General features: G+C 32.1%; 2 protein-coding genes across 3 annotated transcripts in view; both read right to left on the bottom strand.

Annotated features, from left to right (window-relative positions):
- LOC103313539 (uncharacterized) overlaps positions 1–4748 on the bottom strand; it is a 30937-nt gene extending 26189 nt beyond the window's left edge. For both annotated transcript variants that reach the window (XM_015981237.2, XM_064355572.1), the window contains exon 1: positions 4555–4748. The gene's annotated coding sequence lies outside the window, so the exon portion shown is untranslated. The remainder of the gene's footprint in view (positions 1–4554) is intronic.
- A 4673-nt stretch (positions 4749–9421) lies between these two features.
- qsm (quasimodo) overlaps positions 9422–22480 on the bottom strand; it is a 35665-nt gene continuing 22606 nt past the window's right edge. Inside the window, exons 2-6 of the mRNA XM_967498.5 lie at positions 16954–17165; positions 14211–14377; positions 13923–14159; positions 11598–11745; positions 9422–10112 (exon numbers count right to left, since the gene is read on the bottom strand). Of these exons, the coding sequence (XP_972591.1) occupies positions 9738–10112; positions 11598–11745; positions 13923–14159; positions 14211–14377; positions 16954–17165 (1139 nt within the window). The 3' untranslated portion in view covers positions 9422–9737. The remainder of the gene's footprint in view (positions 10113–11597; positions 11746–13922; positions 14160–14210; positions 14378–16953; positions 17166–22480) is intronic.

Genomic DNA, 22480 nt, shown 5'->3' with positions numbered 1-22480 from the left:
TGGATGTCTGAACACGTATTTCCGCCAAATTTAACAATCACGAAGCAATTGGTTAGGTTGAAGAGGGCGTCTTGTGTACTGCTTACTGAATTAAGACGTTAAACTTATACACACAAACTTTTGAGTGGAGCAAATTTTGGATTAATGGAGAGATAGAGTGCGCTAAAGCAACGACATTGCCTTTATCTTGTTTAATCAAGAGGGAAAGAGAAGTAAAAACGTTGCTTTTTAAATAGTTTAAGTTTAAGTTTCATTGCAGTTGGGGAGAAGATTCGAATTGGAACCACAGATTTCCATTTAAAAGAGCTCAAGGCAAAGCAAATCAACTTTTTCACTGTCGCCGGATATTTGTGTTCCTTCTTTTTCAAGCGTAGGACGAACACATTCCAACTCGGGGCATGAAATTTTACGCGTCTATTTTTTAAACATGTAGTTAATTAACCAAATACTGGATTATTGCCCAAAGGCTGCTGTAGTTTCCAGTTATAACATTTTATCATGTAGTGAGATAACAAGAAGTGCGTCATAAATTCACACACTTTAGTATTGTTGTATTGTTCAGTTACCACAACCCTTCCAAAATGACCCTCTTTCAAAGAGCATTGATGATTTATTCCGGAATAACCCTGTTTCTTTTTTTCCTCCAAGTGAATTTAATTTTTCTCAACTCGAGCCGATTTATCATTTATTAATTTAATTTTAAATTAAATTTGTACCATATTTATTGGACATTCTGTAAATTATTCAAACAGTTAGACCAACCACACAGCGCATTCCTCTCGGCTCCTCAGTTCACCGCAGGGCTTACAGTCCCACAGGAAAACAAATTTGGCATTGTTTTCGGTAATTTAAAAAGTGTGAGCATTTTATGCCTTAAATTTGCGCAGTTTTGGAATTTGTGATTAAGTCGTCTTTCCAGCGTATTGTCACACACGGATTAGCATCTCAGCTTGTGCAAATATTTGCAAAATCCCCAATAAACCTCGGTTGCAGTTTCGGATTAAAAAACCAAGCCGTTATTAGCTCGATTATAGCAAAGACGGGTGAACATGAGCTCCATAACCGGATATTTATGCACGTTTTTCATATTCGTCTATTATGTTCTCTGCTTATGACAGTGTAATATGCGATCATTTTCACACTTTATACATGATGGAGGTATTGATGGTGCGCTCGAAACGAGTTCCATTTCCACGTTATCACAACTAATTTATTGACCCTTTTTACGTCTCCATCACCAGTAGAAGCCAGATTTTAGAAAACTTTCCCAAACGCTGGTTTTAAAGACTTCTAGTAAAACTTGAAATTATTTAAAAAAATATTTATTTCAATTTTTAGTTTTTGTGTAATAATAAAAAATGTGTATTTAAAAAAAAACAAATTATTGAAAAAAACTAAGCCAAATCGACCATTTTGTTCGCACCTAAGACGAAATCCTGTTCTGTGAAAAAAATCGGTCCTTAAACCGGTTCACTGGTGTCTCATTTGCTCCAGAAATGAGTGATTGACTAATAAAAATATAAAAATCACCTTCTACTTCTTTATCAAAAAAAAATTAAGTTTTTTACCACACTTGGGTTAAAAAATCGTGGATAAATTATGAATTGATTTATACATATTTTACGCCTGTTTTCGATTTTCTGCCAAAATTGGCGCGAGATTGAAAGCGCCGTAATAAACTGGAGGCTGAAATTTCCTTCTGATGGGCCCATTACCCGAATAAATTGCATCTAAAATCGCGTATGCAACAAGCCATCCGGCGCGAATCCGGTGATACTTAGCGAGGAAATCACTTTTAAGCCCTAGTGTGTGAAGTTGAGTTAGTGGAGTCCTAATTTACCGTCAGACGCATTGTTCCCTTTGACAATAATTTGGTGGAGATTGCAAGTGAGGGTCCTTACACATGTCACAACCGAGGAACTAATTTCTTATCGCGTCCAATTAGAGCAAACGTGCCTTTAACCAGCGTCCGATTTTTCCGTCAGTTGTGTTGGCAATTAGTAATTTAACGGCTAATTACGGAATGACATAATCGTATTGAAGTTTATTGTTGTAGTTGATTAATTACTTATGGACAGTTACAATACGTTAGTCTCGGTGGGTTACCGCCGACATTCGCCAACGTCATTATCTCTCCAATAAACTGACATTATGAGGGACTTTCAGTGCAAATAAATCACGACCAATATCGTTAATATTCGACTTTATTAACTTTTCAGAGCGCTTCCCAATTTGTTTGTTGTTTAGATGATTGATTGGATGCATGGTTTTAATAACCGAGCAAATATTTTTACGAATAATCTGAGTAGAATAATTTTTTTTTATTTTTTTAATTTTGTCTAATTTCTTGGCGCGAAACGCGAGCAAATCGCGCCTTAACCCGAACGTCCCTCGACATGGTGACAGTGAATACGTAATTTGTCTTCACCAAAAGCAAACAATGCAAGCGCGCACTATTCAAATTTACTTTCAGGGCGCTTGACATCCAACCCGATTTAATTTATAACCGAAGATTTTTTACCTCAAATGCCACTTGACTGTAAGCGTTTTCCTTGCAAGTGAAATAAGACTAAAGCTAAATGTAAAGCAACCGCACGCGATCTCTTTGTCGTCGTGCTTTAATAAATTGGGCAGAATATTTTCGTTTGAAATTCGATTCCTAAGAAGCTTATTGTGAACGGTGGCTGACCTCTCCAGATCTCGCTTCGAAGACCGGATTCGATTTTCTCATCGTCAGTTTTAAAAAACTTTAACAAAGCCTGTTTATGCACACTAATAGTTTTGACGTAAACATCCTAATTAACGATAATAATGCATGTGTAAATATTTTAATTAAACCCGTAACGAATTCACTTGATAACTATTATATTAAAGGATTATTGAAATGTTAATTAACTCTCGTCGCACTGTTGGTGGGAGTATAAATAAAGTAGATTAGGGGACAAAACGTGTGTTAGTGTTTACAACTGTTTGCAGTACGGGTCCTAAAACTTTATTCATCGCATACTTTACCACCCTTTTTGTGTGGAAAAGGGTCAATAAATTTGCTAATTTAATTTACAAGTTGAAAAAATTTCGACAAACTTTTAATAAAGCATTAATAGTCAATAAACTAGTGCGATATTTAATACCAAAAGCAATAACGCACAAAATTTATTATTTTGTTAGTTAGGTAATTTTTCAAAAAAAAAACTTGAAAAGGTCGATTTTTGGCCCAGAGCAACTTTCATCAAGTCACTGGTTTTTGAGTAATAACGTAATTTTTTATTTTATTGTTATTACTATTTTCAGTAATAACCAATATTTTTTAGTTTATGATTTACGATAACAGTACGTTTATACTAAAAAAATTTAATAACAAAAAATAAATTCAAAAATCAATACACTTATCAATGATTTTACACATAAGTTCTTATTTTACCAAAATGATAGATTGTTTTGTGTTTAAATAACAGCCAAATTATTACAAAAAAATTATAAAATACCAATCACTCATTGTAAAATAAGCCAAAAACAAAAAGAGAAAAACTTTTCAACTACCTATTTGGTATTTTATATTAATTCTATTGTAAGTTTTCTGGAAGCAAAAAATTATAACTTTAAAGAAAAATACTTTACATTTATTTTCGTTATAGAATTTCTAATAATATATAACTTCGTTTAAAGCTGAATAATAGTTGCAGATAAATTTAAAATTGTTCAGCACTTGTTGCAAATAGATCATGCATTGTTTGCATTGTAATAATTAAAAAAACAAATGATTCATAACTAAATAAATAACAAAATAATTTATTTAAATATTTTTCTATACATCACATTTTAATTAAATCTTCAGAATTAAAAGACAGGACAACAATAAAAATTTATTTAATAGCATAAAATAAAAATATTTGTATATCAAAAAAGTGCTTTGAATTTTTGAAAAAAGCTCACTAAACTAGAAACTGAAACATCAAAACCAAATTAGAAAGATTAAACACAATATTATGATATTTAAAACATTTTTAATTAATATTTTTTATATTTATTCGTAATAGATGCAAATAGTAAGAAAAAATATTTTTTTTTATTTAGTTCAATTAAAGGTATAATCAAAAACGTGTCAACTTGTCTCAAGTTGTTTTAATTTCAAAATTTACATTTTAGGAAAACAAAGAAATTTTTGATGTCAAAACACTTGAAATAATTTGCAAAATGTTTGTCATAAAATTATTGATGTAAAAACTGCAATACGAGCTAATAATTCAATTTTGTGGAAACTCCCGAAAGGCAGAAAAATGGATATTAATAATGGATTTACGTTTTACATAACTATTTTTCATCAATGTGTAACAAAAACATTTTCAAATTTACACTTTGGTTTGTATCCATAAATAAAATCAAACTGTATATAATGTTGAATTTATTGCATTTATTGCATTGCTCTTAACAAAAAATACGTCTAATTATGAACGAACGAAGAGAGATAATTTTTCTAGATATTTTATCAAAACTTTGGCTTTGACTTTCCGCAACCATTCGCTTTAAAAATACCCCATGCCCGGAACCACTTACCTTCCTAGTCCTGCAATGTGCCTAACATCGAAAACCGTCTGTATAAAAGCGCAACATCAACTCAATTCGCTTGGAAAAAAGCCCACAGCCCAACAAAAATTGCAAACGTGTGCTGAAAGCACGTTGGCTCGCGTGCTTTTCACTAAAACAGTGCCCAGTTGCTAGGCAGTATCCCAGATGAGACTGAGCTTAAATCTTCAGCGTATGAGCTTTTACGTTCGCGAGCAGATTCGTGCGGTTCCGTCCACGGTCGATTTGGGAAATTTGCAACTTAACGTGGGACCTGTAGCCTTACTCTCGCCCGGAGTCTGACCGGAAAAGAGAACGAGACGGGCGATGTACGCCCGGAACTTGTATTGTTAATAACACACGATAAGAATCATACGGAGATACGTTCCAACACGGGACGCTTTTAATTAATTGGAGGATTTTAACCGGGGGGTTAAAACCCTTGCTGGAGGTTTTTTGATTCTGGGTGACATGACGTGGTGAAATCGGCTTAGGTTTGACCTTATCGGTATTTCAATTCTGGTTGTATTTATTTTCGCTTATAATGAAATCAAACGCAGCCACATTGATATTAAACGCTTTAGGAAAAAATAATGAACGTAATGAGCGTGTTCTGCTCGTAGGACAATAAACAGTACACGAATACAATAAATTGTGAACAGACAGTGCTAGATTCTACCACTAATTAGCACGTGTATAAATAATACTGTAGTAATTACTAAGCCAAAATAAAAGACATTGTTAACTGGAATAATTAACAGTGAATTGATAAATGCGCTTCTGTGGCACTTTTCAACACAGATGAAAATGCAATTAGCACACATTGTGTTGAATTTTTATTAGGTAAAGTAATATTGAAATATTTCTTTGATACTATTGGTAATACGAGTTCAGAACTTATTTCAATTTAAAAAAAATAAAGAATTTTTTCTGGGTTTCCTAAAACTAAAAATGTATTAATTGTTTACAAATCTAATATGTTTTTGTAATTTTTGCATAAAATAAATTGACAAAGTTAATTAACTAATTAAATTTCGCTTTAAATAATATGTGGTTTTATTTGCCCGGCGCCTCCACCATAATTTTAATTATTGTGCTATGAGTTTTGCGATAACTTTCAACCAAATATTTAAAAATATTTAAAAACAAAAAGTAAGTCTGCTAGTTTTAACATTTGTTTTACACTTGTCTGCTTCAAAATCCTCTTTCAAATATAAAAATTTACGAAGACGATAAACACTGTTAATCTGTTTAAACCTACTGAGCCTATGGAAAAGTAAAAAAGCTTTTTCCTAATAACGTTAAATACAACTATAAATACAAATAAAAATTACACTAAAAAATTGATAAACGTGTTTGGAAATTGTTGATTAGTGACAAAAAAAGAAAATAAATTTTAGTGTACATAAAGAAAAACAAAGAGATGGATAAAAAACAAAATTTGTAGTTGTTTTTATGGGTTTAAAAATCTTTAATCATTTAAAATTAATTACCTTACTATACCTAATTATGTAGTATAAAATTGTTTCAAACTTTTTCCAATCTAATACCTACACATACTTTAAAAAAGTTGCATTTAATTTTGAACGAAGCAAAGCTTGCATTACTAAACTTCTAGAAGGTAAATTTAATAACCGGTAAACTCGCTTTCTTTGCGAAATTACAAGAGACGTTTCAGGAAATTAAGTCGTTTTGTATGTCTACACTTGCAAGTTGAAAGTTTTTCCTGTTTTTGCAACGTTATTACAATTTTAAATTGTATCAGATTGAAACTTTAATCCTCATTTTTTCCTGCTGAAAAATCCTAACAGTAAGTTAGTTAGAATTTTGCAAATTTACGCCCACTGAAAACACGTTATCGCAGATGCATCCCAAATCAGGACACGATTTCTATCCTCGAATAAATTACAATTTAAAATTCCGCATTTTCCAGCTGGAATGAATTTAATTAAAGTGCGCATGCTGCTCCGAACCAAAACAAAATCTAGCAATTTATTTGAATCAAAAGGACACAATTTACCGGTTGGACCTCACCCAAGAATGCAATTGGACCACGAGCAGCGGAATGAATTTTTCAAAACAATTCCTCCGCATGTGCCAATTGACTCCGTGACGAGCGGATTATGTTAATTTCGAGAGAATTGGAAGAATCAAGTTCTCAAGCACAAAAATTAAAATAAATGGAAAACTGGGCCATTGTTACTTGACTGGGTGCAGTTTTAATTTGAGGTGAGCTTTTGTGGCGTAATTAACTTGTCTTTTTTGTTGTCAGCTCGGCACAATATAATTTTTCGCGCATTTAAATTGTGACGATAATTTGACAGGTGAGCGTTGCTTTCATTGAGATATTTTGATAAGTGATGCTTTAGTTTCGACTTTAAATTTTAGATTGCGCTTTAGCTCGGTTAAAAATTCCGGAATTGACAAATTTTCCGGAGTGAAACTTCCACTCTGTGTGGGAGTGTTCGGAATATTTTATTTGTGGATTAATTCCCCGCTACAAGCCGCCGATAAATTACTTTTATCGCTGATTGAAATCTCTCATTTAAAAAGGAAAATCGATTATTGAAACCGGAAAATAGGACGTTTCAGCGATTTTATCCGTGCGTTGAACCGGGCAATGAGCGAGTCCTTTTATCCTTCGGACAATCTGTTTATCTTTCGTACGCTGTTTGAGCTGCACCTTTTAATTAATGCCCTCACTAACTAGCACCCAATTTTATTTACCGGAAATTGTTTGCTTCACGGGATTTCGTCGTCTCGGGCTAATCCTGAGAGGGAATCATTCGTTATGGAGCATAATACAAATTAGATAGGTAAGTCGGTGATTAAATTACTCAGTTAATGAGCCAATCTCGAGAGATTAATGCCTCCGTTAATCTGTTTGCCCTCACTGAGGCAGAAACCTATTCAAATAACCCCAAAATTAAAAGCACTTAATGCAACTGAAAAAAGTTGCAATTGAATTATGTGTGAAGTCTTGCACTGTGAGATAATCCGGAGACATACGTCTGCTAGTTACTCCACTCTCTGTCTCCCCGAATAATTCATTGCCTTTTAGAGCACCTCCTAAAATATGCAATTTCTTTTCTTCGGCGTTAGTTAACTTAGCTTTGAGATAGAGATTTATGGCGTGCTTAAAATGCAAATCGGGTTCATCAAAGAGTTTCCATGTAAGTTGGGACTAATAATCAGTCTTTTATTTACAGCTTGCGTCCGCAAAGTGCACAGAATAATTACGTGGTGTGAAAATATTGATTGAACAATGTCGGAGATTTACTCAGTCCCTTCAGTCGAGTCTTAAATTTTACAAAGACGTTTGGTACCTAGAGACTCAATTATTTGGAAACATGTGTGCTCCATATCCAAATAAGCAACTCTAGGGACTTCCACAGCTACTAACCCGCTACTTCAATTATCATAATTCCCCTCACTAAATTGCGGTAGGTCGTAATATACCTCCTATACTATAAATTTTGCCAAGTATTGACTATTCGATCAATGATCGTCAATCCCAAAGGACACTACCATTTAGATAAACTGTTCTGTAGAATTTAAATTTAATTCAAATTTACGGTCAAACGCAGAAGCTAACCTTTATTTTACGGGCGCTCGTAATTAATTGAAAATTTGGAACTTTTAGCTACAAAATGTGGTTTCTAAAACTTTGACCTAAATTTACGACAGGGAGAATAAGTACATTAATCTGCCAAAAATGGGTTAATTTTATTTATTTATTTATTCTGACGATCTTCTAACTATTTCCAGTTGTATTGTCTCTCATCTATGTGTAATATTTCGTAATAAAATCTTTATTCATGTTTATTGATTGTACGAAAATTTTCGATAATAAAACGCAAGTAAAAATTAAAAAAATCATAACAAAAAAAATCTCGACTGATTTCTTACCTTGTTTATCTTCTTATCACCTAAAACATTTTTTATATCTTACGTACAGAAACGATTCTAATTAATTAAAATAGCGTAAATGTAACAAAAAAACACAAAAAATATTAAATTTTGGGAAATTAATTTTTTTATGTGTTAGCAGATGTAAATTTAGCACTTTTAAACCTTATATTTTTACTAATTTTTATTTAAAAGAGGATATCGTTGCAGACCAGTGTTAATTTTTTTCAGTTTTATCCAGGATAACTGAAAATTTGAAGTTTAGACGTTACTTTAAACACATCTGTATAATCAGGTCGATCCTGGAGCATTTTTGTCACTCTTTATTAATATTTAAACAACAAAAACGCCAATAAGACTGAAATCCTACTGGTTTTTATTTTTTGTGTAATTAATTTGGTCAGGAAATAAAACACAGCGACAGTAAAATTATGGAGTTTATTCAAAATACAGACTAGTTTAATACTATTAATAAATTTAAAACTTTGTTTTATCTTATATAATCATACAACCTAACTTATTAAAAAAAATTCGATTACATTAGTGTAATTTCCGTTTATTTGAGAATAAAAAACGGTCTACTTTTCTTAAATTTTGTTGAATGAAGGCAAATAATTTCATTAAATATTAATTAATTTATACTATTTTTTTTCATCAATCAAATTCTTTATTTTTTGTAAGCATTTTTTTTAATAAAATTATATGCACTGCAAATCTTTATTTTATATTTTTTCTACAGGATGAGAAAAAATTTATGTGTTACTTTAAACACACTCTGCATAATCTGGTCGATTCTGGAAGTTAAAAACGCACATTTTCATCACTTCTTGTTAATATTTAGGCAACAAAAACTCCAATAAGATTGGTGAAAAAATTATCTCACTGGGTTCTGTTTTTTCAATAAAATAAAGTGTGTAGTTAATTAGGGCAGGAAATAAAACACGTCGACAGTAAAATTACGGCGTTTATTCAAAATACAGACTAGTTAAATAATTAATATTAATTTAAAAATAGTTATTACAGTTAAGAGTCAATATTTTGAAGCTGGTTCGTTAAAATCGTCGGTCTTTGCACGTGATATAAAATTCGCATGCAAGTTTCTTCCGAATCGTTGATTTAATGGCCGCATGTTAATTGAATAAAGCTGGCAGTATTAAATTAGTATTGCGTTTTTACAAACCCTCTCGCACTGTGCAGATGAAGAATGTTTTTATCACAGACATATTTACATCGCAATTATTCCAATTGGTTTCTGCACCTCGTATTTACAAGAACAATCTGAACAAAACTAAAAGCGAAATAACGGCTAGATCGAAATTGCGCGCTGACGATGAGTTTTCTGCCACAATGGAAGTGTAAGAGCGCTCCTCTTTGCTCTCTAGGCTTTTTAAGTTGTTGTCGTCTAGGGTTTTATAAAGCCTCCGATTATCCGTCATTTGATTGCCGACTATCAGCATCTTGTTATTGTACATCACTGTCTGGTTCTCGATTAGGTCTTTCAACTTTTCCGATCCCTCTTCATAATCGACTTTTATGAACGACGTGATGGTTATTTCGAATAAGCCGTTAGGACTGCTGGGATTTGAGGAAATGGCGCGCCGCTTTCGACCGTAGCCGATCTGGCCGTCGCTGCACTCCACCTGGGAAACAAATAAACTTCACAACTAGAGTACATAAAGAAAGTAAGGCGGAAAAATGAGTTTTCTTCGAGTTGGATGGGTGGAGCAACGAGTAATAAGATGAAATATTATTTTCAATTTAGTTTCATACAATGAAAACAACTTCATTCGCCTCTACTCTCCTGCAATATTACCAAACTTTTAAACTTTTTCGGTAAAAAATTGTTATTAAAAGCAAACGCAATAATCGAAATCGATCCAAATCACTTTTTTGCCCAAAAATATACTACATCAAAAATTTTAACTATAATTAGAAATATTTACGAAGTACGGCGTTCAATATGCAGGACAGCCTATCATTTTTTCAATAGACAATAAAACTGAAATTAGAAAATAGTAAATATCTAGATTTCTGTGAATAATTTCTTGCTTAAAAACGACAAAACTCGCTGTAAAAAGTCAGAAATAGCTTTATTTTAATATTTTTCATTATCCAATTTAATAAACGTCGCAGAAAACGAGTTTACAATTAAAAAAAGTATTTAACCGCATAAAATGGCTGAAAAAACATCATCTTTAGTTCCTAATTTATTTTTTAAAACTATGATAACGTAATTTTTTTTCTCCATTTTTTTTCAATTTTTCTGTTACCTTCTTTCTATTACCTAAAATAGTCTTTAATATAAAAAATTTAAGGTAATATAGTAAAATGCTTCTTTTTGGGGCTGTGTGTTATTTTATTTTGTTCTTCTTATTTATTTTTATTATTATATTTTTATCTCTAGAGTATCTATTTTATAGAATTGTTTTTTTTTCTAAATTTTTATTAACATGTTATTAAGCTTTATTTTTTACGTTTTTTATACGTTTGTGCATATTCTGTTGGTGATATAATAAATTATTTGCAAAACAAAAAATCGTAACATGTTTTTTGTTCTTTACAAATAGCAATTGAAGGGCTGCTTTCGCGCACAACAAAGTGTATTAAAAAACTTTCGCAATAACCGTAATCGAATAATTTGAGGCAAATTAGAACTAGTTCAGAGCTGGGGATCAGAGCTGAGCTCTTTGTCTTTTTCTCCAATAAGTTTGCGTCTTGTGACATCAATAACTCTAAGCTGAATCCTTGTGTAACCTCGGCGACGTTTGTAGCGCATAAAACAGATTTCTTTCCCGGGAAATGTTTCGACACATCGTGCAGATTTAGCCATTTTCGCAAATAACAAAGCGACCTTTTCCTTGGATAAAATTAATTTTTGAGAATGGAACAGCGTCACTTCTACACATTTGAATCGGAAAGTTTAATTAATTGAGCCAAAAATTGAATCCCCGCATAGGTGAAATTGTTTCGGAGTGAATATCAACACTAATAGGAGGTCGTTGATAAAGTTAGGCTTGAATATTCATGTCGGCCGCAATAAAACAACTAGTGGCCTGCAATATTACTTGTGTATTTATGAATATTCAGACGGATTTAAACTTGTGGGTAATTAAAATTTCGCTTACCCCTTTGCATTTGTCGAGACATACGTTGACCGTTCCTTTAAATTGGACGTAAGTTGATTCGGGGAATTTGAAAGCTCGAAATTTGGCGGCGAGGAAGTCGCCGTCCACTGTGTTGAAGTTTTCGAATAGGTATGGATCGACCGAGCACCTGAAAAATTATAACAAGGGAAGTTGGAATGAGTTTGTTATTAATTGGCAAAGTTCGGAAATTAGACCGAATGGAAGGAGGCTGCGGAACATTGACAAGAAAGGTAAATAATGACAGCAAAAAGGTAAACACAACAGCAAATAAATTGACTCGAATTAAATGCGAGTTGCTACAAAAACGAAAAACACTGAGTGCAGTAACTAACTCACGATCGATTAAGCCTCTATTTTTACACAGTCTACAATTTTACTATTTGTTTCTTTCATTACCTTCTTGTAATATTTACATTTTACCTACTTTTGAAACCAAAAATACAAATTTACCATAACTGCACACACTAAAAATTGTCCAAAAAATCATTCAATTGGCAAAATATTGTTATTTTTTTAAGCACTTTAGACGAGTCAAAACTTAGTTTTTGGCAAAATTTTGTTAAAAAATAATAATAATTAGGTAAAAATTTATGTTAACTTCTTTTTTTTAAGTATTTGAGAATGGTTCAGCCAATAGTCAAAAACGCAATTACATTAAATTCAATCAGAAATATGACAAAAAAATTGCTCAATATATTGGGTCCAAGATGGTTTTATTTTTACTTTATTGGGCGCTGAAACTAGATCTTGAAACTAAGCTAAAAGTCTTTTTTTTCTTTTTTTTTTGGCTTTTTTAGCACATTATTTAATAAAAATTGTTCCAAATAAACCAAAAAGTCAAAAAGTAAAAGTAATTCATTTAGTAGAAAAATCATTAAAATGGATAAAAACATTTATTTTTACAAACTTTCAGTAAAAATGCAATTTTTTAATAAAATTTCGCCAAAAATTAACGAAATAATATTGTAAAAATAAAGCTATCCCAAATTTTTCGAACATATATAAAAACACTATAATGGAGATGATAATGCAGTTATTGCAAAAACTTGGTAAACCGAGCTGAATTGTACAGAAAATATAATAGAATTTTACAATGTTTGCATTATATTACCACGTTCTTTATTCAAAAACGCAATAATTCGTCTAAATTTACCCAAAAAAATCGCCTAATTCAGTCAAAAATAAAACTTTTTTTAAGTTATATGAGAAAGATTTTCGTCTAAAAACTTGTTTTGTGAATGTTCTATAAAAATAAACATCAAATTTGCAAAAATTGGCAGTCAGATGATCGATTTATTTTACATAATTTTCTTAAAATATACAAAAACAAATTTTTCACTGGATTAAAAATATTGGTGTTTTTGTCTCTTTACAGCGCTTAAACAAGTCACAACTTAGTTTTTTTCGCAAACTTTTATTGAAATAAATAAAAAATGAATTGAAATTGAAGTAAAAAATTTAAAATTTTTTTGGGTCGTTTTAGCACGTTATTATTTTATTTAAGCACAATTTTAATAACAGAATTTTGTTCAAAATAAGTGTAAAGTTAAAATATTTTTGGTTTCGCATTTTTTCCAACTTTTTACTTAGTTTTTCTAAAACACAAAAAATTATCGAATTAGATCGAGAATAATATTTTGCTTGAATTATTTTGAATTATTTTGCTTCTTTGGATGTAAACTTTTTACTTAGTTGTTAATAAAATTACGCTAAAAATTAATCAAAAAATAGTATTTTGTGCATTTTTTGAGTGCACTATTGAAAAAAACGTAGTTTTTCTGGCAATTTGTTAAACTGATATATAAAGAGTTATTTTTTATTTCAAGACGCAATTATTTTGCAAAATTTCGCTAAAACAAACTAAAAACTCGCATATATTACGAGCAGTTATACACATTTGTCAGTCAGATAATCATTTATTTTACAAAATTTTTGCCATTTTTTTCCCTTTTTAAACATATTACATTGTCTGTATGGCTGGTCCAGTAATTACTTCACGAGAGAATTTTATAAAAATTTAATGTGAACCAGATCAAACTAAAAACTGCGTTTATTTAATAATGTATTCCTGGGTTTAATAATTTTTAATCAACCAAAGTTATCAGCTTCATCAAATTTATCACTCCGCCCGATTAAATCTTCACTTTTCCTGTAGATTTATTCGCAATCGAAATTTCGGTGGTGAGTGGGTGGTTCGTAAAAATAACTCGAGGATACTTTATTCGAGTCTCTCACGCACTCGTTTAAATCGCAGCGGGTGATACAATTAACGAAAACCTCCCAAAAAACAGTCTAATTACTCACCCGTTGTAAATGATGGTCTCCTCCTGGACATTGGTGTCGGTGACTTGCATATGAGTGACCAGGAGCCCATAGATGGGCGCCGAGGCCTTATCCAGGAAAATCTCCATCTGGAGCGGAGTTCCCGGCGAAACGTTCAATTCTCCCGTAACCAATTTCCCGGCTTGGCGCACTCCCACTCCCAGGATCGGGTCTGGAGCCCTCGACTCCGAGATATTCATAAACTGCAAATCGGCGTCCCTAAAAATCATCGTCATGTGATCGGGAGAATTAATTCGTAAGAGGACATACTCGGCTTCCTGGAATCCCGCCGGGAGCACGTCTCGGCGCGCTATCGAATGGTTCCTTGAGGAGAATAGGGAACACTTAACGTGGAGCGTTTCCTGGATCTCTTTCGCCACTCCTTCCACATTTTCCAAGGATTCTATCACTAATGTTTGGTAATAAATCTGCTTGCCCTGGAACGGAGCGAAACTTAACATTAATTTTCCCATTCTCGACGTCAAAACACGTAATCAATTTTCCCGAGCTTCCACAAAATTAAAACGATCGAGGGAAAACATCAAGTGTGACTCTAAAGTTGGATTTTTTCGCGTTCAAGCCACTGGACCAAACGACTTGATTCAATTAGACGCTCCAGCAAATGCGTGAGGGATTTGCAGAACGAATTTGATTGGAGTATAATATGTGAAACGGTTTTTCGCTTTAATTATTTATCGTTGCGAAAAGATAAATCTGGCGAGAATTCAATCCGGATTGATACTAATTTCAGATAGTTTATTGAATTATACAGAAACAGAGTTGGATTACTGATGGAGTTGAATAGATTAGAGTCCAGAACGGGGAGTCATTAATATTAAATGCACTTTAATATTCTTGTGTGTACAGCTTAGAACTGACTGAAACTTTAATTAAGAATTAAGTGTGCTGAAACTGCTATTAACCTGAATTATTCAATAACATCACTCTTTGCAAAGCACTGAAAAGTCCAAATCTATTTTAAGCGCCTAATTGAAATGCAATTTTTATCAACTCCAAAGTAATTAAATGGTTTAAACATTAGCAAAGTCAGCGAACGATGGAGGTTGCCAGTTCTACGTGTAATTTTACAACTTTTATCCAACAAAAAAATTCATAACTCAAAAACTAAAAGTCGTAGAGCAATGCGGTTTGTTCCATTGAATTCAGCGGCTCATTTTCTGTATTATACCAATTTTTCACGAGATTTAAAATTTTCAATTTTTTTGCTAAAATTTCCTGAGTAAAACTTACCTTCAAAGAGGTGAAAAAAATTTTTTTTTAAACTTACTCCAGTAAATTTTTATGGACTTCTACATGTCTTAACAACCCACAAAAGTTGTTTTTAGTCCACAAAAAGTCCATATGTTCGATTTTTAGAAGTTTGATTTTTCAATTTTCGTCGCAGTTTTTGTCGATTTTGGATACCCGGAACTTTTGTCAAGCAATAGCTCCGGAACTATCAGAGATAACCTCATGAAGTGTATTATCGTTGGAAAGCTCTTTAAATTATCTATCTTTTTCAAAAAAAATTATTGTTCTCCGACTAAGAGTTTTCGAGCAAATTGGAGACAAATGCAAAAATTGGAAAAATTTTAAAAAATTCATAAATAAAAAACTGTTGGGAATTTGGCAATTTTCTCGATGCCAATCGATTCCCCGGATCATTTTGCATAGGTATGGATCAAAATAGTTCCACTTTTTCGAATAGTTTAGCCAGAAATAAGAAAATAAAAAAAATTAAAAAAAAGTTAACACCCCCCCCCCCCTTAAAATCGGTCAATTTCTAAAGTGTCTCTAAATCAAATAAAACTAATTCTATCTTATAGATTTTGATGTGCTCTTTCCGACCTAAAAAAGCATTTTCTCCTAACTCTTTTGGTTTGGCCGTAATCGGCGTTTGAAAATTGAAAAATTTTTTGCGAGATATCGCCTTGAGTCCTATGCCATTTTGTAGAGTTTTTTATTCCGGTTGTCCTCCATTTTTCCGTTTCTCGATAGCTCTAATAGTTTCGCCGTAATTGGCGGTTGAAAATTGAAAAAAAGTGAAAATGAAAACCTTTTTTTGCGTTTTTCTCGGAAACTGTAAAACTTAGAGCAACAAACAAAAAATCATCTGATAGCGCTTAATTTTGTCTATTTTTTCGATTAAACCCGGAGCCGCTCCGGGCAATGGTTCCGACTACAGAGGCGATCAAAGTTTTTTACTAAAAAAATTCATAAAAAAAAACCTAAAAGTCGTAGAGCATTGCGGTTTGTTCGGTTGAATTCTACGGCTCATTTTACATATTATATCAATTTTTCATAAGAATTAAAAATTTAAAATTTTTTGCCTAAATTTAGGGTAGCCATTTGTCAAAGTGGAAAATTTTATTCATTAAAAAAATTCATAACTCCAAAACTCAAAGTCGTAGAGCAATGCGGTTTGTTCCATTGAATTCGGCGGCTCATTTTCTGTATGATACCAACTTTTTACGAGATTTTATATTTTGAAATTTTTGCTAAAGCTTCCTGAGTACCTTCAGAAAAGTGAAAAAAATATTTTTTTAAACTTGTTTTAGCAGATTTTTAGGCTTCAAAATACTTTGCGTTCAAATTACTTTCGCACTTCTTTATTCTTAAATAGTTTTCGCACTAAAGCAGTTTCAAAGTTAATTTCCAATAAACTGCAGCTTCAACTTCAGTGTCATTCTCCCATCTGAGTCAGTCCTTTTAAAACTTCTTTATTAATGGATAAAACGCCGGTACTTGGACCATCAGGATTAGCTCAACAATAATTTCATCCCGAAATTAAATAAAGCTCTCGCCTTAAACCCTATAAAAGGATTATCGTTCTCACGGCAGAGCTTACTAATGTTTTAATAGGAGAAGAAAAAGAACGTCACAAAACGAAAATAGATACACGAAACCAATTTCCTGCTGTGCATGTAAAGGAGCGTAAAACGCGCCGGGAATAGCAGGAGTTTAAGGGAGCAAGCAGGTGAAGGAAGGTATCGATTAATTGAAAAAAGTGTACCGTCTGCTTGTTGACGACTCTGGTGACGGCACATCGATAAACATCAGTCAGGTTGAGCTCCAACACGGCGAGAGTTCCCGAGGGATCGGTGTAGGGCCTGCAGGCGGGGTCTGGATAGTCCCGCAAACTGCCCAGGTAGACGCGCTTCGTCGACGCCGAAATGGGAATCTCCACCCTCATCAGCTCGGGAGTGCATTTTACTTTTGGGGTCACTGCAACAAAAGGAACCTCTCAGCACCGGAATGATTTATTTCGCTCGCAAAAAATCATTCAAAGGAAACAGACGTTCCAGAGCAATCATAATTAAAGAAAAATAACCCAGAGCGAGTTTTACAAAACGTGAGAGCGCAGTGGTTTGCATAGGTGAAAGTTGGTCAAGCTAGCCAATTTTATGTCCGGTTCAGTTTGTTTTTCTAATAATTTATGGTGAATAAAAAATAAGTAAAAGTACTAAAAACAATTAATAAATTATTTAAAAAATTATTATTACTCTTTTAAGACTTTTTAAGTAACAACAATTGTTTTTTTTGTTGTTCCTTGATGGACCTAATATTTATGATGGTCCTCCGCAAGTGTGTGAAACGGCTGGAGCTGGCGCTAAATTTTTGCTTTATCCCGAAATAAATCCCTCGGGTGCAAATATAATGAAAGTGATAATGCCCGGCCAACTCCAAGTTAAATAAATCATCGAGGTTAATTATCCTTCTTGAATACTTTAAAGGGGAGAAAGTTTTTTTCAAGCAATTTTGTCCAAAAGTTGCAAGAGAATTAGGTCAAGTCTCCCTCGTATTTTCGCATCGAGACCTCCCTCGCGACATAACCGAGTTGGGGAGAAAGTAAGAGGTGTAAAGAGAACGGTTAGACAGCCCATTAATATAGCGGAAAGACAACAAGGTTATATTACACACTATCTGACCCAGTTTGAGCCTCTCCTCAAAACAGAAGTCCTCGAAAGAGAATTAGCCAGACTCTGGCTTATCTTTCTGGTTCAGGAACAAGCTCCTCAACCAGATTTAATTAGCCCGAAGCCAGTTTTTACGTTCACTGTGTGTATGCCAGCTTCTTTGTCACAGCTCAAATGTCGGCTGTAATCTGGTTAATGACTTTCCAGTCTGTGACTTTTATTTTCACTTTTTGTCGGCGATTTTTCAAAATTGTGATTTGTAACGAATTTACCTCTAGTTTCTCGAAACTGAATTCATTTAAATTCTTGTCGATTTTATCCCGTTAGAAAATAATATTTCGTTCCGAAAAAATTACCCTCTGGCGCTGTTGATAAGAAACAAGCAAAACACTAAATTATGAAAAATGCGGAATATCGGAAAGTCATTTCCGCACCATCTGACCTGACTAAACTTTAAAAATTTCAGCACAACGATGCTGTGGCCTTTTTAATTAAAAATATGAGCTTAAAAGCGCCACATCTGGCCAAGTTGAACTCGAGTTATTAGTTGGAGATAAATTGAATTTAATTGTTTATCGCTCAATATAATTCCAACAGTTAATAAAAGAAGAGGCTTCTTGTCGCAAATTGAGTAGAATATGTGAGTTCTCAAGGGAATTGGTTCATTAGTTTTGAGAATATTATTAACAGCAGTGCATCCCCAATTGTGTAATTTGTATTGTGCCACATACATATTTATGCCCTGCTGAGTACAGCGTGTAACTGGTGGATTATAATTCAATTTAGGCCCAGATTTCAATTTATGCACCAACATTTTTATCAACTTGAGCTAATCTATTCAAAACAATCAATGTTTTCCACCACCATTAAAAAATTAATTACTTTTTGAATGTTTTTCTTTCAGGTTCTGAGACAAAATCTTGATACATATTTGGAAAATGAAGAAGGAAAAACATTTAAACGGTAAAAACTAAAATAAAATTATTAGATAAACAGATGAGTAGACCCGATTTAAGGAACAGTCCTAATTGAAATAATTAAAAAATGATTTACTTTATAACAAAATTTTACTTTGTAATTTTAGTAAAACGCAAAGAACTATAACAAGATTAAAAATTGTTGCTTCTCGCTTCAAGCTATTGAACTGAAGAAATTAAAATATTTCTAAAATAAACTTCAGAAGTTATAAAAAATTAACAGTGAGAAACTAAAACAAACTTTACGAAAAAATTTAAAAACAATAAACTGTAGAAAATTAAAAATGAATGGCATAAAAATGTAGTGCAATTCAAAGAAATAATTTTTTAGGTTGAAAGCAATTTATGAAGAAATTTATAAAGCAAATTTAAATCTAGTTTTATTACAAAATTTGTAAAAGATTAATTAACTTGTTCACAGCCTTTCTCTTTTGTGCAATAATTTAGTTTGTTACTGTACGTATTTTGTTGTTTGCTTTGTTTTGTTTGCTTTTGTAATTAAATTTATTACAATTAAAAAATACGGACAATTAAACATAATAGGCTTTTGGTTCTTAACTTGTTTTACCTTTTTTTTCTTTCATTATCATTATCATTATCAAAACTTTTAATGTGGCACCTAAACACAAAAATAACAAAAAACAATTACTTCTTATAAAATAAAACAAAAAAGAAAAGATAGAACTTTTTGTGTATTACTTTCAATATCTTTGACAAATTTTTTATTACATTCTCTTCTTTTTTTATTTTTTATTCTTATCAAAAAAATAGAACTAAACAAAAAAAATAAAAATGACGACATTATACTCAAAAATAATGATGTAAAAAGAGTCATACTTTAAAAAAAATAAATCAAATTTTGAAAATTTCGTGCGTTACTTTTGGTTCAGTCTGTACTTAGAACAAGACGTAATTTTTTTATGCAATTTTGTAGGAATATTTGTGCTTAGATTTTGCCCACTGTTAAAAATTAGCCACGAAGCGAGTCATAATTCACTGATAATATTTTATTGCGTATTAAAATTTTTTACATGTTTCTTATTGCCGTCATAAATTCGTTACTTTGGGCTAATTACCATCTGCAACCTCTTCCAGTGTTATAAATCGCAAGATCGCATCAAAATCGAAAACATGACGTAATAATTTTTTAGCACATTAATTTATTACATCTGTCGGCTTTGCACAAAGCTTTTAAATTAATTCGCCCGCAAAAAACAAATTTTTATTCCCACTGTTTGTGCTGATCTGTTCCCAGGCCAAAGTTGTGGATGTTCGAGTGCATATTACCGCGGAAAATTGCTGTGATTATCAAAGTATATCAAGTGCAACCGAGGAAAGAGTGTGCGATTAAATGCGACTTGAGCGCAATGTAACAAACGAAATTTAAACCGGCAAGTGAACTTTTAAATTGCGAGACACGGCATTGCCTTTTAGAAAGGATAAATCATGTTTTCACAATCTACCTTCAGCCTATCATTACGAGAGATATGACAATAATCACGCCGAGATGATGCATTGTCTTTCAGATTTTGCTTTCAGGAAAATTATTTTTCCAGCAGGAAGGGCCACTTATTGCCGGAAAAACCCAGTTCAGGCTTCAGTTTAATAATAAAGAGATAAAGTATTTTTAAATTGTCGGATGTTCGTACAAATTCCAGGCTGTAAGCTCCCACGCGCTGTAATAAACACAGAAGGATAAACGACAATTCCTTTGTGCTGTCTAATGCCGGGATTTGGAAATACGCAGTCGTATTAAAAATCCGATAATTTTCGCGTCGTGTTAAAAACTTAATTTTAAATTAAGCATGCATTAGGAGGATAATGCGCCACACAAGCCGCCGTAGCCATATACGGCTAATCGCAAGGATTCCTCATGTTCACACCTCTATTTCTTGTACCGCTATACAATTAATTATCTCATAAACACTTTTCCCAACTTTCGTAACATTGCACTTAACCTCTGATTAGTGCTTTGCCAGCTTAATTGATAGAATTCCAAACTTGTTCATAAATTCCTAGGTGGACCCTTCACTCAAAGGCTCCGCTCCTATTTGCGATTATAACAAAATTAGTAGACACTACAAATCAATGGGTCACGCTTGGAAATTCGCAATTAATGGACCGAAATAAATGGAATTTTCCACTTTAATCGGACATGGATGTTGCTTTTAATTGAGCCAAAAGGTTAATGGGCCGCCGGTTCATCGATAAAAGAACTTACAGCCATTAGTGTGATTGTACATTTTTACCGGGTCAAGGAATTTACCAGTACGCTGCTTTTTTTGCTGATAAATTGTAAAGAAAATCTGAGAAAACATGCACTTTTAGAATCATCTTTGTTTTTAAAATCTTTTAAGTTGTGTACAGAAATAATGCAGAAAAATTCGAAAGGAAATCTTATTAAGGTCTCGGAAATAATCAAAGAAAAGCAAAGCAAAATCTAAATAAAAATTTAAAGAATGTAATAAATAATAATATACCAAAGGAGAATCCAAACACAGTACAAAAACAATAATATAGAAATGTTGTAAAGAAAACTAAAAAATATTTTGAAAAAGCGTAAAATGAAACAAAGAAGAGAATTTTAAAAAAGTTGAAAAAAATGCAAAATTGTTTATAATAAAATAATATTGAGTAGAGTCTAAAAAAGGATTATAAAGAGCATCAGAAAAAGAATTGATAAAAAATCTAAATAATGAAATAATCCAAATAGTTCAGATTTCATATCTACGAGTAGAAACGACTCCAGAAAAAATTCAGAATAAGATTTTAAGAAAGATGTTGAAAAAAGTACAAAAACAATGCGAAAAAATTATCTGAAAAAATAATAACCAAAACAGACGCAGAGTAGAATCTAAAAGATAAATCTAGAGAGTACAAAATAATAAAAAAAAAATGTATAAAAAAAATGAGAGCTGTATTTATGAAATAATCTAAAGAAAATGCTTTTATAAAAAAATCAGGAAACATTCCCTAAGAAAAATCTATAGAAGAGTACAGAAGATAGTTAAAGAATAATAATCTAAATGAAACTAGAAAAGAATTTTCTAGTAAAATAGAATCAAAAATGATTTTGTGTAGAGGCTAGAAAATAATTGAAAGAAGTACATATCTGAAAAAGAATTAATAAAAGAATTTAAAAATGTGTTTATGAAATGAACTAAATAGCTTAAATTTTATATTCAAAAAGAGCTCTAAAAAAATTAAAGAATACAAATGATAAGAAAAATCTAAAGAAAAGTGCAAAGTTTTCAAAACATGTAGAGCAGAGTAGAGAAACAATTCTAAAAAATAACCTAAAAAATTTTGAACGAAACAACAGAAGAATTTTGAAAAGACGCAGAGTGAAATCTAGAGGAGTATTTGAAGAAAACAAAAAAATGTAGAAGTGTTTACACTTGTAAAAAAATTTGGAGATTGCATAAAAATTTACAAAAAATTCTACAAAATAATTCGTCAAATTTATAAACAAAGAAAAAATAATCTGGAAGGATTCTAAACAATATTTGAGAAGAATTTTAAAAAGAAAAATTTAAAACACAATTTAAAGCAAATAAATAATAGTAGCAGTGTTTATACTCGTAAAAAAATTGAATCAAGTCTAGAAAATAAGGAGAAAGTAAAGAAGCAACTGAAGAAAAAAATA

This window comes from Tribolium castaneum, chromosome 3, assembly GCF_031307605.1.
Source record: "Tribolium castaneum strain GA2 chromosome 3, icTriCast1.1, whole genome shotgun sequence".
Classification (NCBI taxonomy): domain Eukaryota; kingdom Metazoa; phylum Arthropoda; class Insecta; order Coleoptera; family Tenebrionidae; genus Tribolium; species Tribolium castaneum.
Note: the sequence above shows the minus strand (reverse complement) of the source record. Positions and strands in the feature narration are given on the sequence as shown.